This window comes from Phoca vitulina, unplaced genomic scaffold (genome assembly GCF_004348235.1).
Source record: "Phoca vitulina isolate PV1807 unplaced genomic scaffold, GSC_HSeal_1.0 scaffold13, whole genome shotgun sequence".
In the NCBI taxonomy this organism is placed as follows: domain Eukaryota; kingdom Metazoa; phylum Chordata; class Mammalia; order Carnivora; family Phocidae; genus Phoca; species Phoca vitulina.
The window spans coordinates 43,038,710-43,066,573 of NW_022589716.1; the positions used below are offsets into that span (position 1 = coordinate 43,038,710).

The following is a 27,864-nucleotide window of genomic DNA, read 5'->3' on the forward strand; positions in this document are numbered from 1 at the left end:
CACAGTTTGGAGGCGGATGGCCCAGGGCATTGCCAGCGAGGGTGAGGAAGGACGCAGGGGAGGTAAGGAGATGTGTTAAGGGCAGTGTGGCCACGGCTTCATGAAAATCCTCGTGGGCTGCTCGTGGGGTACGTCCATTCCACACGGACCCTCTCGGGATGCACTGCACCAGAGGGAACTGGACTTCCAGTCCCACATCCCATACATGAGAGGGGCTGTTTCCCCATATCGGAATGCTTTAAAATGTAGAATGTATTATTATCCAGGTATGGTGAGGCCAACAGAGGGAGAAGGACCGCCATTGAAAAGATAGTTTGCGGGGCACCTGGGTGGCTCAGTCAGTTAAGCATCCAACTCTTGATTTCAGCTCAGGTCAGGATCTCAGGGTCGTGAGTTCAAGCCCCACGTTGGGCTCCACTGGGTGTGGCACCTACTTAAAAAAAACAAGAAAAAGATAGTTTGTTACAGCTCTCCCAAGAGGAAGGGGCAGGCAAAGCCACAACGGCTGTGTGGTAACCCACCTGAGTCTGTCAGGAGGGAGAAGGAGCAGGAGAAAGAGGTGGGCAGGAGACTTTATCATGGTTTCTGTGGAAAGGAATGGGGAAGGCAGGGTAAGCTGGTTGAATAATTCCAGCAGGCTCTGGGACAATAGGGGCTGTCTCCAGTTGTATGGTACCCAGCCCTGGGGGGATTAGGGCAGAGGGCTCGTGGCCCAGGGTATAAGAGCCCGTAGGCAAAGGAAGTGGTGGTGATGCGGAAACACAAGCAAAAGAAACAGTTAAATTTCTTTAGTACCTACAGCCCATTGACAAGTCCTTGAGACAGAGTGACCTTCCTCTAGGAGCTCAGCTGTCTCCATGTTAATACTTTACTTAGGGCAAAAGGCAATCTTAGCTTAACATTATCCTGACTTCCAGGATCCTGTGAGTCTTCTTTAACAAATAAAAATTTCTTTGGAGGGGCACCTCGGTGGCTCAGTTGGTTAAACATCGGACTCTTGACTTTGGCTCAGGTCATATCTCAGGAGTGTGAGATCAAGACCCGCATCGGGCTCTGTGCTCAGTGTGGAGTCTGCTTCAGATTCTTTCTTGCTCTTCCTCCCCCTCTGCCTATCCGTGCTCTCTCTCTCTCTCTCTCAAATAAATAAATGAAATCTTTTTAAAAAAATTCCTTTGGAGGGGCGCCTGGGTGGCTCAGTCATTAAGCGTCTGCCTTCGGCTCCGGTCATGATCCCAGGGTCCTGGGATCGAGCCCCTTGTCAAGCTCCCTGCTCAGCGGGGAGCCTGCTTCTCCCTCTTGCTCTGCCTGCCGCTCCCCCTATTTGTGCTCTTTCTCTCTCTCTGATAAATAAATAAATAAATAAAATCTTTAAAAAAAAATTCCTTTGGAAACTTCCTTTATCTCTACCCCACCAAGATATATGTTGATAATCATCCCCCAAGCTTATGGCACACTGATATACATCTGAAGGGTCTCATGACTAGGTTTCATTTATATATATTATACTTTTCCTAACAATAGCTAGAAGGGGTCAGACCTGCATCATGGTCTAGTGACTCAGTTGTCTGCAGATGAGGTACTGGATGCCCAATTACATTTATACCATCTGGCAAACAATGAATGTTTTTTATTTTTATTTTTTAAAGATTTTATTTATTTATTTGACAGAGACACAGTGAGAGAGGGAACACAAGCAGGGGGAGTGGGAGAGGGAGAAGCAGGCTTCCTGCCGAGCAGGGAGCCCGATGTGGGGCTCGATCCCAGGACCCTGGGATCATGACCTGAGCCGAAGGCAGATGCTTAACAACTGAGCCACCCAGGCGCCCCAATGAATACTTTTTAAATATAAGGATGCATCAGTTATATTGCATATGAAATACTTATACTAGAAAAGTGTTCATTGTTTATCTGACATTTGAATTGAACTAGATGTCCTATATTTTTGTCTACTAAATCTGGTGATCTTATTCTAGTTCCTTCCTTGTTTTCCTTCACAGGTATTTTCCCCAAAAAATCTCTTTCATGACTAATGCCATATTGGTGCCTGTTTCTCAAAGAACCCCAACTAATACATGGTGAGAATTAAATGAGAAAAAAACCCAGAAAGATCGTAGAACAGTGCCTCATCCCCAGGAAGTAAACATTTGCTCTTAGCAGACAGGAACAGTTAAATACTACCAGCTGACTCGTGGACCCAGGCCCAACTCCCCGGTCTGTGCTCCATCACCCCACAGCCCCCATCCCTACACTTAGTTGGTGCTCACTACACATTTCGTGAGAGATGTGTGCATTTGTTTGCATGTTTCTGACTAGTTCTAGAGGAAACCAGGGTTGGTGGTTGCTCCAAAGGGCAAGTATGAAAGGGAGATTCACTTTTCATTACATGACCTCGCCTCTTGTTTTAAACCTACCAAAAAAACTAACAAATTTTTAAAATTATTTTGAATTGAACTAAATTCATTGCAGTTTTTATATCTGGGAGGCCAAATTGGGCAGGAGGCCTGAGTCGGAGGCCACTGTCCAGCCTGAGGCCCCACATTGCTCTGAGAGGCACTCGCTTGGAGGTTGCAAGGGCTCCCACCATCTCCTATGTTCCTGAAGGTAATTTTCCAAGGCCCAAGTTCTTACGTCAATGCCAAACAATGACCTTTCATCCTGGAAGACCCCTAGGATCTCCCCAATCATCCTATCACAGTGCTCCTGACACACCTAAGTTCTTCTTGGGAGGCAAGGAGACTGGCATGGAGGCAGGAGGGTACCTCCTACCTTCTCTCGCATTTTGCCTGCGAGTAAATGAGAAGGCAGAGCTCATGTCAGGGAGTTGGAATCCCAGAAGCTCAGCATTCAAAGAGCCTCAACGGTCAGGGAGGGTAGGAAAATTCTCCCCAACCTCCCTGGTACATGCTTACACACCTCCAGTGATGGGAACCTCACTCCTTCAAGAGCAACTTTCCTAACCAACACAACCCTGCTGGGAAGAAGAGTTCGTTCCCTTCACTGAGACCTGGTACTATGTGACTGCTTCCTGATGCCCCTGTGGGTCCTTGCTCTGTCCTCTGGGCCCCCAGACCCTGTGAGCTTGCTGTAGGGGACCCCTCAGGATGCTTCCTCCAGCTCATTGAGTCTGGTGCCTTCTTGGCCTCCTACTTGCCCTGGGCACACTCAGCCTGGCTCTCTTGTACGGCCCAGCACCTAGGAATGGGATGGAGAAACAACATGTCTTCAGAGAGAACCCGCTGAGCCAAAACTCAGAAAAAAGTTGTTTTTTAGGCCAGCCCTGGGTGAAGCCTGAGGAAACCAAAGTATCCTACACAGAAGACAGCAGATCTCCAGTGACCAAAATGCCAGGGGTCCCCACCCCAACTCTGTGCCTCTCCAGCCTGGACAGCACTGGATATCCTCAGCCAAAGTTAGAGTGTGGCACGGTCATCTCTATCTGGGACACATCCTTCTGTTCACCCATTCTTTCTCTTAAAAAAAAAATGGGGGCACCTGGGTGGCTCAGTCAGTTAAGTGTCTGCCTTGGGCTCGGGTCATGATCCCAGGGTCCTGGGATCAAGTCCCACGTCAGGCTCCCTTTCAGTGGGGAGTCTGTTTCTCCCTTTCCCTCTGCCCCTCCCCACTGCTTGTGCTCTCTTTCTCTCTCAAATAAATAAATAAAATATTTTAAAAAGATAAAATAAAAAAATAAATAAATGACTTATTTTTAAAAGTAAAAAAAAAAAAAGTCCAGAAGATCCAGAGGTAGCTACTTTTACTAGTTTCTTGTAGGTTCCCATAGAGATATTCTAAGCATTTTCAGCATACTTGTGCTGTCCTTTTTTTTTTTTTTTTTTTAAGATTTTGTTTATTTATTTGACAGAGAGAAAGATAGCAAGAGCAGGAACACAAACGGGGGAGTGGGAGAGGGAGAAGCAGGTTTCCTGCAGAGCAGGGAGCCCGATGCGGGGCTCGATCCCAGGACTCTGGGATCACAACCTGAGCTGAAGGCAGACACTTAATGACTGAGCCACCCAGGCGCCCCTGTGCTGTCCTTGATTTGGGAGTTATCCCCTCGCCTTCCTTGATGTGCAGCCCTGGAAGGCAGCCTCTAATCCCTGATCCCAGGTACCCTTGGGTGGCCCCTCCCTGCTTCCTCCCTCCCCTGGCTCTGCACAAAAGGATTTTGTGTGGCATATGGGTTTAAGTTTTAATAGTTTGGCTCTTATTTAAGTGTGTATTAAAAAAAAACAGACTAGTACCTCCAATCCATTATTTCACATCTTCTTAGAATGGGGTTAAAATTTAAAAGTAAGTAGTAGTCAAAGTAAATAACAGGCAGTTTGTAGACAGGGCAAAATTACACAGGAGGCGCATGACTACTCAGAAGCCTGGAAATGTTGCTGTCGCTTATAAAAAGGGGGTGGGGGTCAGGAAAGTGAGACCCCTTGCTTAATACCAGGAAAGAGCCCACCCAGTGGTTGGTAGAGGAAGGCAGAGGCTCTGGGTCTATGATTCTCAATCTTGCTGACCATCAGAATCACATGGAGAGTGTTAAAGATCCCGATGTCCAGGCTGCGTTCCAGATCAATGGGAGGTTGCGAGACAAGCATCTGAATTCTTTAAGTACCACCAGGGACAGGTGAGTGGATCCCAGAGCTCCCCCAAGGCTCTGCCACCTCTCTCTCGAGAAGAACAGTGTTGCAGAACTCCTATTGGCAGGAGAAGCCCGCAGGCTCCCACTCTGGTGGGATTTACAGGACTCAGGGGCTCAGCTAAATTGGGGGAGATTGGTCAGCTTACATAAGCTCTGCTCCAGGCTTTATATTAACAGTTAGCAAGGGGAAGCTATTTAAAGCAGGCGGCTGGGAGGCATGTGGGAGGCCACCGGGTCTGGCACATGGGCTTAGGACGCAGGCAGAAGATGATGCCCCAAATTCTGATCCTCAAAGTGCCACCCAGGCTACACAAAAATAGGAGCGGTGAGCAGTGGCCAGACAGCACGGGGGCGTGGAGGAGGCGCTAATTAAAATGCTTAAGGCGCTTGGTGATATTCTTTTTTTTTTTTTTTTTTTAAGATTTTATTTATTTGACAGAGAGAAACACAGCGAAAGAGGGAACACAAGCAGGGGAGTGGGAGAGGGAGAAGCAGGCCTCCCCCCGAGCAGAGAGCCCGATGCGGGGCTAGATGCGGGGCTAGATGCGGGGCTAGATCCCAGGACCCCGGGATCATGACCTGAGCTGAAGGCAGACGCTTAATGACTGAGCCACCCAGGCGCCCCTGCTTGGTGATATTCTTATTTCTCTCTTATCCCTATGCACTCGCTTCTGCTCATGAAGTTGAAGGTCATTCATAATTCATTAATTCAGCAAATAACTCCTGGGCCAGGTCCTATTCAGGGCACCGGGGGATAATAGCACAAATAATGATAGCTTGCATTTATTGAATACTGACTTTGTGCCAGATACCATTCTATGAGCTTGGCACGTGGGAAGTCACTGGGTCCTCACCCAATTACAGGTGAAGAAATTCATGCACAGAGGGGTTAACGAACTCGCTCAAGCTCTCCCAAGTAGGGTGTGGCTGGTACATGAGTAGGACAGTTCTCCTTCCTTTGAGAAGTTCACAGTCTCGTGGAGTGACAGGACTGGGAAACATGTGATTGGGGACTACATAAGAGATGAAGTGCCACCTCTGTCTGGGACGGGGAGGGGAGGGCAGACCCTTGAAATGGGTTCTTTTTTCTTTTTTAAAATTTTATTTTTTAAATAAATAAAATTTTAAAATAAATTAAAAAAAATTTTATCTGCTTCTCCCTGTCCCTCTACCCCTCCCCCCTGCTCGTGCTCGCTCTATCTCAAATAAATAAATAAAGAAATAGTTTAAAAAATATTTTACTTATCTATTCGACAGAGAGCATGAACTTGGGGGGGTAGGAGGGGGAGAGGGAAAGGGTGAGGGAGAAGCAGGCTCCCCACTGAACAGGGAACCCAATGTGGGGCTCGATCCCGGGACCTGGAGATCATGACCCAAGCTGAAGGCAGATGCTTAACCGACTGAGCCACCCAGACACCCTGGATTGGGTTCTAAAGGTTGACTAGGACTTAGCCAGGCTTAGAAGGGGTGGGAGAAAAGGGAAGGGCACTTCAGGCAAGGGAATGGCATGTGCAAAGGGAAGGCAGCAGGAAAACAGCACAGCTTATCCCATAAGTAAAAGGCAGTCTGATACGAATGTGGGAAAGATATTATTCATTGCTTTAAACCTGTGTCTGGAACAGACCAGGAATGGCACCCTGCAGGAGGCTGGGAAGTGTGCCTGAGGTCCCAAATTCAAGGTTCTCAGTTTCAAGAAATAAGCAGTGTGTTTTCAAGTCAAGGGAAGGGAGACCTGGGTGTTCTCTGTGTTTGCTCTGTCATGAGACAGGGTCCAGTGAGGAGGGGGGCTCCTGGAGGCACCACACGGTTGGCCTTTGCCCTGTTTCTCACATCAGCTTATTCAAGAAGAAGAACTGGTTTTCCAGATGACCTGTCCCCGGCTTGGGCTCTGCCCCGGAACACACCCGCTGTGGGGAAAAGAGAATGTGAGAGAGCCTTTCAGTCGGGAGGACCCGGACTTCTGTGCTGGCTCCATAAGCCACTTACCATCTGGGAGCTTCGGCTTTCTGGTGAGCAAATTGGTGACTAACGTTTATGTTGCAGGGTCATCATCATACATAGGCTAAGCTAGGTGTCCAGTGCTAGATTGAGCACAAAGATGGCAACAGTCTCTATCCTTAATGGACTGAGTTATGTAACTTTAAAATTCATATGTTGCAGTTCTAACCCCCCCCCCCCCCCACCTGGACCTTCAGAATGTGACTGTGTTTGGAGATAGGGTCTTTAAAGAGGTAATTACGTTAAAATGAGGTCATTACAGTAAACCTGATCCGATACAGTGTCTTCATGAGAAGAGGAAATTAGGACACAGACATGTACTGAGGGAAGACCATGCGCAGACACAGAAAGAAGGTGGCCACCTGCACACCAAGGACAGGGGTCTCAGAAGAAATCAATCCCACCAGCATCTTGATCTTGGATTCCAGCCTCCAGAATTGTGAGGAAACAAATTTCTATTGTTTAAGTCACCTGGTCTGCAGTACTTTGTTATGGCAGCCCCCGAATGAACTCCTACCCCTTTGTGGCTCCTCCCAGAAAGAGATGGGTCTCTCTCTCCACCCTCGGATCTAGGCTGGTCTTGTGACTTGCTTTGGCCAACAGAAAGGCCAAAAGGCAGCAGAAGTGACAGTGACAGTTCTGAGCTTATGTTTCAGGAGACCTCGCCTGCTTCTGCTTGTTATCTTTTTGGGAACAAGCCTGGCCTGGCCTGCTGGCAGCTGGGAGACCACGTGGAGCAGGACTCATTTCTCCCAGTCGAAGCTGTTCTAGACCAGCCAATCCCCAGACATGTGACAGAGCCCTGCTAAGATCAGCAGGCCTGCACCCCTGGGCAGTGGCTGATCTCGGATGTATGAGAGGGCCCAACCAAGACCAGAAGAACTGCCCAGCTGATATGCGGACTGATGAACAAAAATAAGTGCTTACGTCACTGAGTTCAGGAGGGTTTGTTACACAGCAATAGCTGACCGGCAGAGCTTCTGTAACGAGGGGCTCTCTCCCCAAACCAGCCTCTCAGTCCTTGTGGGCCGGTGCCTGGCCAGAGGCAGCCTCTCTTTATACAGAAGATGCTTGTGGACCACTGATTTTGGGGGCTGCGCAGGAGTGGACACAGGGCCTTTAGGGAGGGAAGGCTCTGCTGAGGCGAGAGGCCGGTGGGAGTGTGAGAGGCTGCTTCGGGGTGGGGCCCAGCTGGATTTTAAAGCTCACATGAAAATCCTGGATTCAATAGCGAGTTCTGTAGCATAGGGCTTAGGAAATTGTCTGAACCACATAGACTGAGGCAGGGGAGGGTGGTGCCCCCAAGGAATGGAGATGTTACCAGTGGGGGGGGGTGTACGCCAGCCAGGAAAGAGCAACAGGTGTCCGCTCACCAGTGATAATGATCATGTTGAGAGGAGACAAAGGTGAGGAGTGGGGGAGATTTGGCTACCCACAGGGTCAGGGGGAAAAGAGCCCTAAACGTGTAGGGGAAGCCTTGGCCTCTCCCAGACTCTTCTCTATTTTTTCCCCAATACTTTTGGGGTCTTCTGCTCCTCACAAGTTCACTGTGATTGGCCATGCTGGGCTGTCTGATCTGCTGGGCAGAAGAGAGCTGGCCAGAAACTCAGCCTTAAAGACAGCTGGGACAAGTTGTGTCCTCACGATTCAGAGAGAGAGAGAGAGAGAGAGAGAGAGAGAGAGAGAGATGCTGAGGCCATGAGATTTCCACTGCTATCTTTTCCAATCCAGGGGCTCACCTCCCTAGGCTGGGGTGTACACAGCTGATACCTGGGGTTGTCTCTACCACCAGCCCAGCAAAGTTGGTGACTTGACAGCCTGGCAGAGGCTCAAGCCTGAGGCTTTCAGGGAGTGTAGACCTAGTTTGAGAAACTCTCTGAGGCAGAAAGGGCCAGCTGTCCACCAGAGACGTGTGCTTCTCTAGCGTGGTGTGCAGCTTCTGGGATGTAGCTGCCCAGCCTGGTCCACAGTTCCCAGCCCTCCGTGCAGCTGGGAGGGGCCAGGTGACTGGTTCTTGCTGACCTTTATTGACTGCCCACTGTACGTCAGAAACCACATGACTGGGGCGCCTGGGTGGCTCAGTCGTTAAGCGTCTGCCTTCGGCTCAGGTCATGATCCCAGGGTCCTGGGATCGAGCCTCACATCGGGCTCCATGCTCTGCAGGAAGCCTGCTTCTCCCTCTCTCACTCCCACTGCTTGTGTTCCCTCTCTCACTGTGTTTGTCTCTGTCAAACAAATAAATAAAATCTTAAAAAAAAAAAAAAAGAAACCACATGACTTGTGTTAGACGCACAATCTCAGTCCTCACCACGGCTCGGGAGGGGTGGGCTCCTATAATCTCCATTTTACAGACGTGGAAAGGGCAGCCTAGAGAGACTCAGCAACCTGCTCAAGACACACATTTGTTCCCTGAGTACTTCAACAAACATTTACCGAGGGCCTGTTATGGGCCAGCACGGTTTGAGGCTCGGAATACAGCAGTAAACGAGACAAAATTCCTACCCTCCTGCAGCTGTCATCCCAGGAGGAGGGAGGTGATCAGTCAACTCTGGCACATATTCCTAAGTGAGAAAGAAAACAAATGCAGAGTAGGGACATAGAGAGTAAAGGATAAGGACGCTGGTGAACAGCCGGGAACAGGGGGAAGCGAGTGAGGCGCCCAGGGTGCAAAAAGGCACAGTCCTGGGAGGGAGTGCCCCTTAAATTCTGCACCCTGAGCACCTCACCTCTTCTGCTCCCAGCTCTGGCCCAGGATGTGCTATTTTGATAGTGTGGTCAGGCAAGAGGTGACATGTGTGTGGAGGTGAGGGAGTAAGGCATTTAAGAATCTGGGAGAGGTGCCTGGGTGGCTCAGTCTGTTAAGCATCTGACTCTTGGTTTCAGCTCAGGTTGTGATCTCAGGGTCGTGGGATCGAGCCCCGAGTCCGTCTCCGCGCTAAGTGTGGAGTCTGCTTCAGATTCGCTCTCCTCCTCTCCCTCTCCCTTCCCCTTTGTTCCTCCCCCTGCTCACTGGTACTCTCTCTCTCTAACATAAATTAATAATCTTAAAAAAAAAATCTTGTTAAAGAATCTGGGAGAAGAGTGTTCCAGGCACAGGACCAGCAAGTGCAGATGTCAAGAGGTGGAGCATCCTCTGCTGGAGAGCAGGAGCCTGAGGAGACCACCGCGAATGCATACCGGGGGTGGGGGAGGGTGGCAGGAGATGAGTCCGAGGGGCACAGGGGCCCAGGTCAGGTAGGGCCCTTTGGACCATCGTGAGGACTTTGGTGGGAGCCCCAGGAGGGTGCTGAGCAGAGAAGGGACGTGACTTTGGTCCAGTAGGACCCTCTCCCCATCTGCATGGGGAGCAGATGCTGTAGGGGTGGGTGGGGTGAGAGCAGAGACAAGGGCATCCAGGAGGAGGCTACTGCAGTCATCCAGGTGAGAGATGCTTGGGTGGTGGCAAAGTGGGCAGAAGTGGGCATATTCTAGATCCATTTCAGAGTAAAAGCTCTCAGGATTTGCTGATGGATTAGAAGCGGAGGGTGAGAGAAAGAGAGGGGTCAAAGATGACCTCAAGGTTTTTGACCGGAGCACCTGGCTGAACAGCGGCACCATTTACTGTAATGAAAGGGCTGTGGAAAGAGCAAGTTTGGGCTGGTGTCCCCGAGAGAAAAGAACCCATGAGCTCTGTTGAAGGCAGAAGGCCAGTCCAGAACATGGCTGTGCATGATGCCATCAGATGCCATCTGATGTCAGCTGCTCAGTCGAGCCCCTGCAAGAGAAAGGGGCCTCAAATTCAGCAGTGCAGGTGCTTGATGGGGGAATTGACTCTCCCACCCCACAGTGCTGGGGTCCTCACCTTCCTCTGCTGGACTGCAGGAGAGAGCCTCAGAAGGCCTCGGACAGGAACCAGCAGAACTACCTTGGCGATGAAAACCTGGGTTGCCTGCACGGCTCTCACGTGGTCCCGTGGCGCCCCCTGGTGGCTGGCTCGGCTCCTCACAGCCCTCTGCTTCCCCTACTGCAGAGCCCTCCACTTTCAGCTCCCCTTCCCGGAGGCAACTACTGTTGGATATGTGCTTGCAGCTGATACTTGTCAAGAGTTCAGTATGTGCCAAGCACACTTGGCATTTTGCCATCTGCATCTCTTCTCAGTACAGAAGCCAGAGACCAGATCCTGTCCCTCCCCTACTCCAAACATTTCCCTGGCCCCCACCTCGCAATAGCCATGACCTGCCCTCTCCCCTTGAGCTCTGGGAACGAATTCCTCTAAGTCTCTCCCTCATGCCCTCTGTTCCAGCCGTGTTGGCCTCATTACTTTTTTAAAACTGTGGTAAAATACACATAATATTTATCATTTTAACCATTTATAAGTGTACAATTCAGTGGCATTAAATACATTCACAATGCAGCATAACTAGCACCACTATCTATACCCAAAACCTTCCCATCATCCCCAATAAGAACTCCATACCCATGAAACAGCAACCTCCCCCACCTCCCCCCAGCCCCTGATAACCTCTGTTCAACTTTCCGTCTCGACGAACTTGCTTTTTCTAGGGAATCTCATATAAATGGAACCATACAGTTTTTGTCCTTCTGCTCTGGCTATTTCACTAAGCATATCAGAAAATGTCCATCCATGTTGTAGCATATGCCAAAATTTCATTTCTTTTTATGGCTGGATAATATTCCACTGTATGGATAGAGCACATTTTTTTTTTTTTAAAGATTTATTTATTTATTTGAGAGAGCGAGAATGAGAGAGAGTACATGAGAGGGGGGGAGGGTCAGAGGGAGAAGCAGGCTCCTCGCTGAGCAGGGAGCCCGATGCGGGACTCGATCCCGGGACTCCAGGATCATGACCTGAGCCGAAGGCAGTCGCTTAACCAACTGAGCCACCCAGGCGCCCCTGGAATTGGGATAACTTCTCAACCGGCCAAGCATACAGATCTCTGGAGATTGAGGTCAGAAGAATGAGATTTGAAGCTGCAGATAAGCAGTGTAATTTTTCTCTTGACCGGAGGACCGTGCTGAGGCTTCCCCCTCAATCCTGGGCCCGGGACTCCTGTGTGGGTTGTGGGCAGCACAGTAGAGGGATTGGGTGGGAGCAGACGTCTAGTCCCTGCCCCACTCACCAAGTGCAGGGCGTGAGTGCAGGCACAGGGCACATCTGTTGAAGGGGGGGGGGTTCTCTCCCATTTACCAAAGGCCTCTACAGCTGGTGGTGGCCCTACTTTGTCAAAAGAGATGCCAGCGCTCAACCTATAGACTGGGTGGCCTTGCAGCTCACGGGCCCTCAAGCCAAGAGATCCACGTGGACCTTCCTTTTCAGGTCTGTGAGGGTGCCGCTGCCCACCCCCCACTTCCCTTGAATCCATGAACGTGGTGACTACTTGATTCTCTTTTGCATTCCCATCTGGCAGGGCCGTGACTCTCAGAGATGTCTCCATGACACCAGACTGGACCCTCACACCTCCTATGGTACTGCCTGACTCAGCTTGACACAACTGCCAAGGCATTTGAATGACAGCTCCCCCCCCTTTTTCTTTATTTAACAAACATTTCCATGGTCCTTCCTATGTGCCAGGCACTGTTCTAGCACTTTCCAAATAGTAACCGATTCCTCCAACCTAGGAGCGAGATACTATTATCCCAGTTCACTGATGAGGAAACTAGAGCTCAGAGAATTTAAGTGGCCTTCCTGGGATCACATAGCTACGGGGGCAGGGATTAACACCTGGAGTCTGTGCTTATAACCACATTGCTTTGCTACCACTTAACTTTTTTCTTCTTCTTTTCTCCCTCTTTCCCTACTTGCTTCCCTTCCTTCCTTCCCTTGTTCTAACTCTTTTTGTTCCTCCATTCTCTGCTTCTCCCCCCCCCGCCCCCTTACTGACCTTGAGCAGGTGCCACCGAGCTCCCGTGGACACTGCGCAAGCCGGCACACCCTCCGCCAGGGCTGCAGACCAGGCCCTGCCTCCCACGGCCCTGCCAGTTCTCACCCGTCTCCCTGTGCCGGCGGACGGGGCGTGCCTGCCTGTACGGGGTCCCCCCGCCTGCTCACCACCACAGTGGCAGTTGGCAGAGGCCCGCGGAACTGGGGCCTGGGCCAGCCTGGAGGGAAGCCAGATCTTTGGGGAGTTGCATGACGTGCTGCCCACTTTCCCCTGACGTATGTTTACAGCATCATGATTTCCCTTTCCTGCTCAGGGGTTTCAATGTGATGCCAAGATGCCTTGTGTGGGTAGACTTTGACGATAAGGGTCCAGAAAGAGAGAGACAGGAGACAGCTAGAGAGAGAGAACCATAAGGTGGAAGGCAAAGGTGAAGAGTTCCAGATTCCACCCTTAGAAGCAGCCTCCTATGGTGTTGGGAACAACGCTCTAAGCGCAAATGAACTTTTCTAAGTTGCTCAAAGGACACATGTTCTTCCCCATGATCATGCCTTTGCATACGCTGTTCTCCTAGCCTGGAAGGCTCTTCATGATCATCTTTCCCTGGGGGCTCTGCTCACGTGTTGCTGCCTCTGGGAACCCTCCCTGAATTCCCTGAATTCCCACGGGGTATTTCATCAGCCTCCCCTTTGATGCCAGAGCATCTGAACACATGTGCACACTTCTCTTTCTCTTTCTCTCTCTCTCTACACATATATATATGTGTATATATATGTATATTTTTAAACTAACTGCTGCATGAGTGTTTGTATCCTCTGCCAGCTACGGCCTCCTCCCAGACTGAGAGACCATCCTGCCTTATTCTCCTCACATCCTCTATCTCTATGCCTGGTCTGTGGTTGGTGCCTGGAACATGCCGAGAGATGCAGGAAGCCTCAGAGACCAGGCCTTCGCAGAGGAAGAAAAAGTGGAGGTTGTCACCTAATCTCTCTGTGCCTCAGATTCCTCACTTTATTTTATATTTTAAAAAGATTTTATTTATTTATTTGTCAGAGACAGAGAGCGCACACAAGCAGGCGGAGAGGCAAGCAGAGGGAGAGGGAGAAGCAGGCTCCCCGCTGAGCAAGGAGCCCGATTCGGGGCTCAATCCCAGGACCTGGGGATCATGACCTGAGCTGAAGGCAGACGCCTAACCGACTGGAGCCACCCAGGTGTGCCAGATTCCTCACTTTAAAAATAGGAATGATATTAGTTGGTACCACATAGAATTGTATGAGAATTAAACAAGTCCCTGCACATAAAGCACATGTAACAATGACTGGCACATGTGAATCACTCAGTAAACATTAGCCACTGTTATTATAGAAATGGAAATAGTAATAGAGTTACCCAAAGGATTTATTTATTTATTTAATCAGAGAGAGAATGAGCACAGGCAGGGGGAACGGCGGGCAGAGGCAGAAGAAGAGGGAGAAGCAGGCTCCCCACGGAACAGGGAGCCCGATGCGGGTCTCGATCCCAGGACCCCGGGATCATGACCTGAGCTGAAGGCAGACACTTAACCAACTGAGCCACCCAGGTACCCTTACCCAAAGGATTTCAATAATGAAAATGGTTTTGATAAAGTGTAAAGCATTACCATCCTCACCCTTAAAAATAGCAATAGAACAGCAGTGGCCGATCCATCATGATTTACAGAATTAATTCACAAGCTAGCTGCAGGTCACATTGCCACTGCTTTTCTGAGCAAGTGAAATGATGAATGTGACACTGGCTTTTGTAAATGGTAGAACAAGCGGCAAAATCATAATGGTTTAATAAGAGATCCATCACCTGACCCCAAACATAGTCTTGCCTGTAAGAGCGACCTGTCCTGGAACTTATCTGGTCCCAGACACTTACACCCCACACCTTGGGGTGTTTTCACTCCCCAAGTCCTGGCTACCAGGACCTAAGACAGAGGCCAGCGACAGAGAGGCAGAGCTTGGTCTCCTGTTTTACTTCTGAGAGGTTGGCAAGGTCTCTTCCCTGTCTGTGCCAATGCACAAAGGGATACCACTGTCCCTTCCTGCCAACCCTATAAAGTTCAAAAAATTGGTCATCAGGCTGAAAAAAGTAGCAGAGCTTGCAAGTCTTTGGAACTAATTTTATCTGTACAGGTGAAGAAACTGAGGCCAAGAGAGGGAAGGGAACTGTTCAAAGTCACAAAGTAAGGTGTGGCCAGGGCTAGAACCCAGGCCTCTGGACCCCTAGTTCCCTGCCTTTTCACTGGGCACTGCCTTCCACTCAATGCTTTCCCTACTGGGAGCCCTGTGTCCTTAAATGGAAGGTGCTGGAGGCCCAGTGCTAATCGCAGAAGCAGTGCTCTTGTCCAGAGCCAAAGCTAGTGTTAAAGGCGTACACACATACACACACACTCACTGCCACATACACATACCTCACTCAATATTCATACCCCTACAAAGTGGAAACTATTATTTACTTTTTTAAAAAATATATTTTATTTATTTATTTGACAGAGAGAGAGAGAGAGCACAAGCATGGGGAGCGGCAGGCAGAAGGAGAAGCAGGCTCCCCACGGAGCAGGGAGCCCGATGCGGGACTCGATCCCAGGATCCCGGGATCATGACCTGAGCCGAAGGCAGACGCTTAACCGACTGAGCCTCCACCCAGGCGCCCCGGAAACTATTATTTGTGTCCCATTTTACAGATGGTGCTACCAGGAGGCAAAGGAGTCAAGTAACACTCCTGGAACATGAACTGAGGTCACCTTCTGATCCAAAAGCTCAGGATCTCCCCGTCATGCTCTGCAGCTCTTCTTCTGGAGCCCAGGACATTGCTGGATGCCAGCCCTTGGGCAGGGCACAAAGCAAATGGCTTCCCAGGACTGGGATGAAGTTTTGTGCCTATCTTCCCTGTGTTAACCAGCACAATGCAGAGCACAGAGTAGGTGCTGAGTGACCATCCTCTATTTTTTTTTAATTGAGGTATAATCGACATATATGTCATTATATATACATTATATATTATATACATTTCATGTACAACAAAATGATTTGAGTTTGCATATATTGTAAAATGATCATCACAATAAGTCTATTTATTCTTCTTTTCTCCCTCTTTCCCTACTTGCTTCCTTCCTTTGTGAATTCTGCACAAATTCACCATATACAGTTACAAAATATTTTTTCTTGTGATGAGAACTGTTAAGATCTACTCTTTTTAGCAACTTTCAAATATGCAATACAGTATTATTAGCTATAGTCACCAAGCTGTACATTACATCCCCATGATTTATTTTATAACCTGAAGTTTGTACCTTTCAACTCCCTTCACCCATTTCACCCGCCCCCCCACACTTCTGACAACCACCAATTTGTTCTCTATCTATGAGCTTGGTTTTTGTTTTTGTGTTTTTTAGATTCTACATATAAGTGAGGTCATATGGTATTTGTCTTTCTCTGACTTATTTAACTTAGCATAATGCCTTCAAGGTCTATCCATGTTGTTGCCAATGGCAAGCTTTTAGTCTTTTTTTGTGTGGCTGAATAATATTCCATATATCCTTTATTCATCCATGGATGGACATTTAGGTTGTTTCCATATCTCAGCTATTGTAAATAATACTGCAAAGAACATGGTGGGAATGGTGATGGTGGTGCATATACCTTTTCAAGTTAGTGCTTTCACTTTACTTGGCTAAATATCCAGAAGTGGAATTGCTGGATGGGAGGGTAGTTCTATTTTTAATTTTTCAAGGACTCTCCATACTCTTTTCCATAGTGGCTGCATCAATTTGCTTTCCTACCCACAGTGCACAAGGGTTCACTTTTCTCTATATCCTCGCCAACATGTCATTTCTTGTCTTGTCTTTTTCTTTTTTTAAAGATTTTATTTATTTATTTGACAGAGAGAGAGACAGCGAGAGAGGGAACACAAGCAGGGGGAGAGGGAGAAGCAGGCTTCCCGCTGAGCAGGGAGCCGATGCGGGGCTCAATCCCAGGATCCTGGGATCATGACCTGAGCCGAAGGCAGACGCTTAACCACTGAGCCACCCAGGCGCCCCTCTTGTCTTTTCAATAAGAGCTATTCTAACAGGTGTCGGGTGATATAGCTCATTGCGGTTTTGATTTGCATTTGAAAATGCCACAGGTTTCCCACAGATTCGACCATGCTATATACCCTCGGGATGGATACTCCACGTTTAACGTGGTTCTATTCTGGCTCTTTCCACATCCTCCAAGTCTCCTGAATATTCCTTTTATCTCTCAGGAACTTTAAATCGACCCAAATTTATTCAGAACAGCAGTTGCGAGTCGGGGAGGAAGTGTTAAACATCCCCCCACCTCCGCCCCCTCATCCATCGCACACGTTGGCCAAAAGCGAAAGAATCTCAGGTTTTAGTTTTCCCACCTCTACAACGGAGAAGAGAGCTACGGTCCGACCTTAACGCGTTGCTGGTAAGCACCTGGGGCTGGAAAACCTTGGAAGATTACCGAGTCCCACCCCGTTGGTTCTTACAGCGCCTGCGCAGAAGCCGCGGGCCGCCTTGCACTGTTGGAACCCACCTTGGCCCCTTCGCGCCCTCGGAGATTCGGCGCTCGACAGGCGTCTGTCAGCCTGTCTTCCGGTTTCAGTGCCGCGCAGGCGCGCCTGCCGAGCGTCGAGCAGCCGATGGAGATGGCGGCTGCTGCTGAGTGAGGGACTGCAAAGGCCCAGAGCCCGGGCGGGAGGACCCGACGGGCTTGCGTGCCAGTGGGAACGCGGCCGGGTACAGAGGGCCGGGCAGGGCCTGAGGGGTGGGAGCACGGCTCCCCTGAGGAACAGAGACGGGCGGGCCGTGCGGGTGTGGGATGTGTGTGGTTGTGGTGGGTGTGACGTGCGTGGTGGGAGATGTGGCTTTCGGGCCGCGAGTTTCGCCTGTGTGTGCTTGCGACGATTGGGCTCTGTTTGGTTGTGTGGTTAGGCGGGGCGTGCATAGTTGTGTTTGGTTATGCGGCTGAGGGTGGGTGGGCGGTTGTCTCCCGAGTGCTTGTGTTTGGTTCCTTGGTTGTGTGAGCTTGAGGCGTTTGGGTCCCAGTTTGTGTGGAGTTCTTTGTAGTGTTTGGTGTGGCGTCTGTGCGATGTGTGAAGTTGTCATGCCTGCTCTGTAGGCTCGGGTCTTTCATGTTGTGTGTGGTTATGCGACGTATACATAATCGTGTTGAATTATGTGGCGGGTGTTGTGTGCGGTCGAGGCGGTGATGAGTGCGACTGTGGGCTGTGTAGTGTATGCGGCATGTAGCCGGGTAGCATTCATGCTGGGTGTATAATTTCAGGATATGTAGGTTTTATGTTTATTTTTAACGTGGTGTAGGGTGTGAGGGGCTTGCATATGTTATGGTTGTGGGGTCTGGCTTGGTGGTTTGTAGTACATTTCTTTGGTTTGTGTTGTGTTCGGTGATGTGATTTTAGAGTTCGTTCACGCATTCATTCATTCTTGAGGCTTTATTGCGTTTCTTCATGGGGATAAGGTGGTGGGAAAAACGCACATGGGCTCTGCCCTTACAGAACTTAGAGTCTTATGTACTTAGTTATTTTATGTATTTGTGATTATAAATTGATATAAGTGCCCTGAAGGAAGTGCAGGAGCTGTTCCATGGTAGAATGCCTCAATAAGGGGCATTTCCTTGAGGAAGTGAGGTTGGGTTGAGATGTGAAGGGCGTGCGTGTATGTGTGTGTGTGTGTGTGTAGTGTGTGTGTTTGATTTGTGGTTGTTAGGGTGAATGCATGGGAAGGAAGGGGGCTTTCAGAGTCAGGGCATCTGATGAACCACTAGCTGGGGTGGGAACTGGAGCTACTATTTCAGCGACTGGAAAAGGGACTGAGATCTGTGTGTATATAGTCATGGGGTTTCTTAGAGGAAAAAAAACAGGGTCCCGGTGTTTCATTTGTTTATTTTCTGGGTCACAGCTACCCTTCAGTTTTGAGGACCAGGCATTCCCTCCTCACAGGCCCTCTCATCAGCTCCATCCAAAGCTGAGGGTCATGTATTTCCTCTTACTCTTTCCTGTAGTTTGTGACCTCAGGATTTTGCGGAGAAATTTCTCCACTTTTGTGGAATGGTTTTGTCTGGATTCTCCCTGACTGGGAGTTTTTCTGAGGTGACATTGGAAGTGACTTTGCCATGGCCCAATAAAAGTGAAAATGTAACTTAATTAAGCCCTGAATTGTTTAAGCACCAAATCCTTTTGTTTTTGAAGCAGTGAGAACATTAGGCTTGCTGTTCAACTGTCATTTATTGGCTTATAAAATCTAGTAAACTCATTGTAGAGAAAATACTCTACAAATATAAAGCAAAAAGTAGATTTTTCTTTTTACCACTGGGTTTCTAATGCTCCTCCTTAGACTAAGGTTGGGATTTTTGTTTGGTTGGTGTTGGTTTTACTTTTGTTTTTTTTTTTTTTTTTTTAGGGCAGACACTATTTCTTTTTCTATTTGCATTTTTGACATATGTGTAAGAGCTCAGTATATGTGGTTGGCTAAATGACCAGGGTGAAGAGTCAAAAATTTCTGTATGTTGTTAAGTACTTCAGACATTTCCCCAGCGGCTAAAATGGCATACAAATTATGAAGTTGGACCAGTTGGAGTGAATGTTAGAGAACTGCCTTGGTATTGTTTGCTTTTGAAATTGAATTTTCTTATCTTCAGGAATCTGTGCTCCCTACTTCATTGAGTTGCCATTGTCCAGTGATGTTCTCAAATCTTTAAAGGTTTTGTGTTTTGGTGTAAGGATTTGAGAAAGCAGTTTTGTGTTTTCAAACTTGTACTGAACACACATTAAGAAATCTTGTTGAACTGTGAAAAGAACAAAGAAAACTCTCAATTGCTGCTAATTAGCCTGAATGGGCTTTTTTTTTCTTCTCCCTCTCCTCCCCCCTCTTTCCTGTTTCAGAGCTTCTCCTACTCCAAAGAGGAAACCTCATCCAGGGCCATGATACCACTTCTCCATCATCTGTGTGCTGCTTGGTTAAGCTAATGCTGTGAGAGCCCTGGTCCCTTGTGGAGGAATCAAGCTGACTGTTGGCATGAGGCCCCTGTCTTGCAGGGGTTGAAAGGGACACTGCTATGGCTTCTCTGGATGACCCTGGGGAAGTGAGGGAGGGCTTCCTTTGCCCTTTGTGCCTGAAGAACCTGCAGTCTTTCTATCAGCTTCAGTCACATTATGAGGAAGAGCACTCTGGGGAAGACCGTGATGTCAAAGGGCAAATTAAAAGTAAGAGGCAAGAATTTTTTGCTTACCCTATTCTGTCAGTGGGAGCGTTAACTCATGGGATGGTTTCATTAACTTCTATGATGCCACCAGAACATCGGTGATAAACAATAGAAAATTAATAATAATAGCAGTGAACATATATGAACATGTATCTTATGCTTACCATGTGCCAGGCATTGTTCAAAGTCTTCCCATGATTGAACTTCATTTAATTCTCACAATAACTATTGGACTGTGAGACCCACTTTACTCATGAGGGTACTAGTCACAGAGAAATTAGATAAGTTGCCTGAAATCACATAGTGAGGCAGGGCCTGGCTTTGAACTTAGTAAATATAAGTCTTATGCTTTGCTGTCTCTTGCTACACTGAATTATCTAATTGCCAGCCTGTAAGAATTTGGAGTGGAACTCCTTTCCTTTTTCTCTGAAAGTGGAGGCACATTGTACACCCATTTCCCTGTCACAAATTCAAGCCTTCTGCCATTCTTCCTTCTTCACTTATCCCTTGTCCTCTACAGGCCAGAAAAAGGAAGGTCATAGTTGAAAAGCAAGGAGAAACAACCCAAAAAGTTAAACATGGTTTTTGAGCTTCCCAGGCCTCAGGTCATAGAGAGTTGCAGAAAGATTTTTTCAAAGCAATTTTAACTATACATAGTGTTCATTTCCGGTCCTCCTAAATATGATGCCACTACTCTGGAACTCACTTTCACCTGCTTCTCCCAACTGGCAGCATTTCTGAAGGCAGTGAGATTAAAAAGGTCTGGATGTGTATTCACAATTCTGTGTTGGATGAGAGAGAAGGGGAGGATCGTGTATTTCTAAGTGGAATTTGGCCTCCACACATGTGAGTCACATGCCCCCTGTAATCATATAGTCCCACTCCATGTCTCACTTTTCAGTTCAGAAAAAATTGTTGAAATCATTAACATTTATAACCTCTGTCCAGAAACATGACAAAGTCAAATATTTTCAAAATCCTGAGGGCTGTGATAAATGAGGCTGGAGGAGAGCTGTAACTATTAGAAAGCCTCCCCAAAAATGTACATTTTATAGTTTTCAGAGTTCTCGCATAAATATTATTTCTTTTGATTCTCATAGCAACTCTGCAAGAAAGTGGTTTCATTCTGCAGAGAAAAAGTGAAGCTCAGAGATGTTGAGTGACTTATCCAAGGTCGCATAGGAATTGACAGAACTAGGCCTTGACCCCAGGTCTTCTGTCACCTCTGAGTCTAGTGCTGCTCTTTCCACTTGGTATCACTGATGATACCAGACCCTGTGTTGCAATCACAGTTTGTCCTGCAGCTAGAATGCAAACAAACTGATCGTCTAGGTTTTCTTGGACAGTTGAAGGGCCGCCGTGATTTTTAATGAGCGTCTAGCCTGAGTGTCAGCTGAACTGAGTCATATACTGTGATGTCACTAAGACTTTGATGCTAGTGGCTACAGAGGTTAGACAATGTCTTCAGCTTCCTGTGGTGACCTATTTATTAGAGGAAAAATGTTTAAGGTTACTTAGGGAATAATAGATGTGGGAATCCACTTAAAGAATAATAGAATAGAAATTTTACGAGTTGTGAAAAACACTTGAAAGAATTCTCTTGTGTTTTTCTAGAAAGAACTAAGAAATTGAGAACGAAGAAAGAACTAAGAAATTGAGTTAAGCATTCCTTTAGTCTCATGATCATTTGTTTAGTCAGGAAGGAAGTCTTGCTTTTGTGGGAGTTTTCTGTGATTTAGAATCAGGAAAGTTTTAAAGATTGACATCAAAGATTTTTGAAAAGTCCTTCAAAAAGCAGGTCATGTCTTTATTTGGTCTTTTGGTTCTTAGAAATTTTATGACATTGCTGGTTTTGTCAAGTGAAATGTTAAAACCAAAAGAACAAACCTTGGTATCAGGTTTTGGAGGTAGTTTAAGAAAGAAAATATAAATTTGTCATTAGTAGAAGTTGATCAGTGAGTTTGGGCCCCAGCCCTGGTTCAGCTTCAGTTTAGCACTTGTACAGTAAGTGTAAGAAAAGGTGGTTGAAAATTAATCGTGGCTTTTGCTTTGTGTTTTTGTTGTTATTACTTTTTTTTTCTGCTTTGTGGTTTTAAAAACATATGGGATTGTTCTTAATTGACCCCCTCTTGAAGTGCTACACCTGGGAAGGTTGCCAGAGTGTTCTTCTGTCCTCCTAAAGTGGTTAAATGGCATGGACTGCCTGTTTAACCCGACACAGTTTAGTCTTGTTTGCAAAAATGAATTAGTGAATGCCAACTCCAGTTCCTGTTTGCTAACCCTTTGTTTACATCAGGCAGTTTTCTCTCCCATGTTGTTAAGAGAGATTACTTGAATGCATTTTAGACGGTGTCCTTTAGTTCTGGTGGACCTTATTTTTTCCAGTGGGAGAAAGCCATCTCAGAGTAGCCACTAGCTTGACTGTCTAACTGAGACATATCTATGAGTATAACAGTTCCCCCTCTGCCTGCCAGCCCCTCCATATCTGCATTTCCCTAGGTTTTTGTAAAGCTTTGGTAGTGTTTTTAATGTTATTCAGGTGACAGAGCACTTAAAAATTGCGGGAACTCCATGAAGTATTGATCTATTAAATCTAGAAGAATTGTATTTTGTATTAAATCTGATATTTTCGGGGCACCTGGGTGGCTCAGTCGTTAAGCGCCTGCCTTCAGCTCAGGTGATGATCTCAGGGTCCTGGAATTGAGTCCTGCATCGGGCTCCCTGCTCAGTGGGGAGTCTGCTTCTCCCTTTCCCTCTGTTGCTCCCCCTGCTTGTGCTCACTCTCTGTCAAATAAATAAATAAAATCTTTAAAAAAATAAATAAAAAGAAATCTCATATTTTCTACTAGATTCTAGGGGCAGAAAGGGATAATTACCCAAAATTTAAGAACCTTGATGAGAGCAACATAGGATCAAGAATTTTTTCCCACACAAGTTGACTGCTGTCCCTTTTTAACAAACAGCAGGTCCTCTCTCCTCAGTACAGGGAACAAAACCCTGTTCTGCAGACGCTTAGTTTTTGAATCATGCTGGCTTGGAAGAACTGGGGTTCTCAGTTTCAAACAGATGAGGTATCCACTTGTAGCCCTGTTGCCCTATAAGCTCTGTGATCTGGGGTGCGGCAAGTTTCCCCCCTCTTTTTATGTCATGTCCTCATTTATAAGTATGGATACCACCTGCTTCATAATATTGTGAGCATTCATTGTACTGATTTTTTTTAAAGCACTTTGTTTTGTGCCTGGTACATGCAAAGAATCAATCCAGGAAGCATTCATTTTCTCTTCTTACCAAGTCTGGTTCCCTTTGTGTTATGTTGTAGGTGTTATACCTGTTTCTTGAAGCTTTTTGTCAATATCCTCACACATGCATTTAGTAAGTGAGTAGGGGAAGAAGAACTCTATGTACAGCTAAGCATTATGGGGAACACTAGCCCAGGGATGTTGGTTTCGTTGAATCCCATCCTGGAAGTAAACAAAAAGGGTTTGCTCATGAGTCCATAGAGTACATAAATTAATACTGTAGAATTTAATTTTTTTTAAAGGTTTTATTTATTTATTTGACAGAGAGAGACACAGTGAGAGAGGGAACACAAGCAGGGGGAGCGGGAGAGGGAGAAGCAGGCCTCCTGCTGAGCAGGGAGCCCGATGCGGGGCTTGATCCCAGGACCCTGGGATCATGACCTGAGCAGAAGGCAGACACTTAACGACTGAGCCACCCAGGCGCCCCTGTAGAATTTAATTTTTAAAAAACTTTATTTTAATTAAGATATAGTTTACACATAAGTTTTTATGTGTACAATTTAGTGAGTTTTGAAAAATGTATATACCCATGTAACCACCTCCCCAGTTAAGGTCTAGAAAAAAACATTTCCATTGCCTTGGCCCCCTCATTGAATTTGATTTTATACTTTAATTGGGTTCTTAAATTTGGCAATGAATAGTAATTTAGCTGTATATTGGCTATTATAAACCAACTTACTGCTAATATGAGTGAATGAATGCTCTGTGGTATTTGTAATACAGTGGTTGTGGACTCATTATTATAATTTATTTGGGATCCAAAATTTTTTAAATAAAGCATAGTCATTTTATCAGCTCTTGTGTTTTGAGATTTCCTTTGACTTTTTACTAGATGTTTATGGATCGATTTATGGTATTTGTTTCATTTTTTAAGGTCTTGTCCAGAAGGCTAAGAAAGCCAAGAACAGGCTGTTGAAACGAGAAGATGACCGAGCAGAATCAGGGACACAAGGATATGAGTCTTTCAGTTATGGAGGGGTCGACCCTTACATGTGGGAACCCCAGGAACTAGGTAAGAAGTTCTGTTCATTCATTCAGCAAATGTTTGAACATCTATATGTACGTGGTGATGTTTTAAGAGTTAGCTGAGAAAAAAAAGCGGGGGTGGGGCACCTGGATGGCTTAGTCAGTTAAGTGTCCAACTCTTGGTTTCGGCTCAAGTCATGATCTCACACAGGCTCTGTGTCCAGGCTCTGTGCTCAGCGGGAGTTTGCTTGAAGATCCTCTCCCTCTGGCCCTCCCCCTAATCGCATGCTCACTCTGTCTCTCTAAAATAAATAAATAAACCTTTAAAAAGGAAAAAGTCAGCTGAGGAGACATCAGTAAACCAGAACGGTCTAAGCTTCTTATGGACCTTATGTCCCAGAGTGGAGCAAGAATGGATCAGAATGAACTGAGCATCTGCTTTGTGTTAGGCACTGCATTAAATGCTTTACACGTGTACTCATGTAATCCTCACTGCACTGGACGGGGGCCTGCCCAGAGTCAAACAGCTAAGGAAGTAGAGAACTGAGGTAGGAATCCAGGTGTTTGACATCAGCCCAGGCAGAGACTCCATTGACTGGGCTGTCTTCTCATGGAGGATGTTACCTGCCTAGCAAGAGGCACTCATTGACTTATTTGTGCAACTGAATTTTCTGAAACACATAATTATGGTACCATCTACTGACTTTCAAAATAATCATCTTGGGGCGCCTGGGTGGCTCAGTCGGTTAAGCATCTGCCCTCGGCTCAGGTCATGATCTCAGGGTCCTGGGATCAAGTCCCACGTTGGGCTCTCGGCTCAGCAGGGAGTCTGCTTCTCCCTCTCGCTCTCCCTCTGTGCTTCACCTCTCTCTCTCTCTCTCAAATAAATCAATAAAATCTTTTTTTAAAAAAAAACATCTTTGTGAGGTGATGAAAATGTTCTAAGATTTATTTTGGTGATGGTTGTACAACTCTGAATATGCTAAAAACCATGGAATTTGTATGCTTTAAATGGTGGATTGTATGTCTGTGAATAACATCTCAACAGAGCTGTTACCAAAAATGCCACATGATGTTGAACTAGCTAATTTTACATGTCCTTTAACTGTTGTATGATAACAAAACTTAATATATTTTCTGTCCATACAATGGATAAATAATGATTTCCTCCTAAGGCTTTATTATACTTTCATATTCATTATCTTTTGCATCTTTCACAAAAGCTTCATGAGGTGGAATAGGTCGTGATGGCTCATTCCCATTTACAGATGAGGAAACAGGCTCTAAGGAGGGAATTGATATTTACCCAGAGTCATCTACCATATTCTTCTTATAGGGCCACAATGGAATGTGTCTTTTTGAATGAGGAGAATCTTAGAACTGCACTGTCTGATAGGATAGCCACTAACTATATGTGGCTATTTAAATTTAAATAAGTTAAAATTAAATAAAAGTAATTTCCTCAATGATACACTAGCCATATTTCAAGTGCTCAGTCTACACCCGTGGCTAGTGGCTACCATATTGGAGAGTGGAAACATTTTCATCATGGTAGGAGAAAATGGCTTTAAAAATAACACTATAGGAATGCCTGGGTGGCTCAGTTGGTTAAGCGTCTGCCTTCAGCTCAGGTCATGATCCCAGGGCCCTGGGATGGAGTCCTGCATCAGGCTCCTTGCTCAGCGGGGAGCCTGCTTCTCCCTCTGCCTGCTGCTTCCCCTGCTGTGCTCTCTCTGTCTGACAAATAAATAAATAAAATATTAAAAAAAAAATAACACTGTATATGGGGTGCCTGGGTGGCTTAGTCGGTTAAGCATCTGCCTTTGATTCAGGTCATGATTGGCTCAGGTCATGATCTTGGGGTCGTGCGATCAAGCCCTGCATCAGGCTCTCTGCTCAGCAAGGAGTCTGCTTCTCCCTCTTCTTTTCCCTCTGTGTGCTCTCTCTCTAATCAGTCAATCAATCTTTAAAAAATAAATAAAAAATAAAAATAACATAATGTAACATTGTTAATTACACTTTACTAAAAAAATAAAATAAAATAAAATTTAAGAAATTTTCAAATCAGGGGCTCCTGGCTAGTTCAGTGGAAAGAGTGTGCGACTCGTGATCTCAGGATTGTGAGTTTGAGCCCTGTGTTGGGTATAGAGATTACTTAAAATTAAAAAAATTAAAATTTTCAAATCAATATGTTGTACACCTGAAACTAATAAAACGTGATAGTATACATACAGTAATGAGTTACATATGAAAGTCAATTTGAAACATGAAGGAGAAATTTCAGGCATGTGAATTCTTATTAGCTTTTTGATAGCCTGTTTCATGATTGCCAGTGTTAAATTATCAGAGCAATTTTCTGATTAACTTGCCGGTTTCAACAACTGGAGGAAGTCACAGTTGTGGAAGGTCAAGTGAATGGCAAATTTTAAAAGTTAAGATCTGTGGTCACGCCCGGGTGCCTGGGTGGCTCAGTCGGTTAAGTGTCTGCCTTTGGTTCAGGTCATGATCCCGGCATCCTGGGATCGAGCCCCATGTTGGACTCTCTGCTCAGCAGGGAGTCTGCTTCTCCCTCTGCCTGCCGCTCTGTTTGTGCTCTCGCGCTTGCTCTTTCTCTCCCTCTCTCTGTCAAATAAATAAATAGATAAATAAAATCTTAAAAAAAGAGATCTATGGTCACGCCTAAGAATTTGAAACTAAAATTTAATTAGATGTTAGAGAGTATCGTTAGGGGAGAAAAGAGCAAGGATGGTGCAGAGTATAGTATGTGAGAAGCTCCAGGTGGGGCACAACTTATAAGTGAATAGGCCATGGTTGGGAAGAGGAAGTGGACTGTGTGCTGGGGGTGAGGGCAGCTGGGGTGCGTTGGTGCTTTGGAAGAGGGGATATTTCAGATATGCTGAAACAACAAGCTACCATTTGGTTCCATTTGTGTGAGAAGGTTTGTCCTTGGATCTTTGCTGCTGGACTGATCAAGGAATCAGTTTAACTAGCTCTTCCAGTGACATCCGTTAGCATTAACATTTTGGGGGCTTTTTGAGAAGGACTGTTCTTATTCTGATGAAAAACGATAGTGTACCAACTTGGGAAAGCACAGGAAAGTATGAGAGATTTTTAAAAATCTCCCATGTTACTGTCCTTTTTAACAAAAATTCATGTGCCAGACAGTGTTCTAAGGAGTTCATAAATTTTAACTTTTTAATGCTCCTAACAACCTTGTGGAGTAGGTACTACTGTTATCCCCATTTTGTAGAGGAGTACTCCCAAGTTACACAGACACTAAGGAGCTTGTTCAAGGTCACACAGTGTGCGGCAGAATTGAGGTTTGAGCACAGGCAGGCTCCAGTCCAGGCTCTCCTCCACCATACTCTGAGGTCTCGTATTGCTCTTTATGGCCTCCACGGTAACTGTGGTTAACATTTTAGCAAATTTGTTTTCATTTGCTTGTCTTAGAATTTTTAGCAAGACTCTAAACTCGCTGAATTTCTACTTGTGTTTAAAACTCATTGAAGGGGCGCCTGGGTGGCTCAGTTGGTTGGGTGTCTCTCTTCGGATCGAGTCATGATTTTGGGGGTCCTGGGATCAAGCCCCATGTCGGGCTTCCTGCTTGGTGGGGAGCCTGCTTCTTCCTCTCTCCCCACTTGTGCTCTCTCTCGCTATCTCTGTCTCTCTCTCTCTCAAATAAATGAAATCTTAAAAAAAATAAAAATAAATAAAATTCATTGAGGATGGGGCACCTGGGTGGCTCAGTCGGTTAAGCGTCCAACTCTTGTTTTCGGCTCAGGTGATGATCTCAGGGTCCTGGGATCGAGCCCTGTGTTGGGCTCGTGCTC

At 46.5% G+C, this 27,864-nt stretch overlaps 1 protein-coding gene across 1 annotated transcript in view; it reads left to right on the forward strand.

The window, feature by feature from the left end:
- The first annotated feature begins 17,094 nt into the window (after window positions 1-17,094).
- The window catches only part of RBSN (rabenosyn, RAB effector), a 30,235-nt gene continuing 19,465 nt past the window's right edge, over window positions 17,095-27,864 (forward strand). The window contains exons 1-3 of the mRNA XM_032411988.1: window positions 17,095-17,284; window positions 19,450-19,770; window positions 23,943-24,080. Of these exons, the coding sequence (XP_032267879.1) occupies window positions 19,623-19,770; window positions 23,943-24,080 (286 nt within the window). The 5' untranslated portion in view covers window positions 17,095-17,284; window positions 19,450-19,622. The remainder of the gene's footprint in view (window positions 17,285-19,449; window positions 19,771-23,942; window positions 24,081-27,864) is intronic.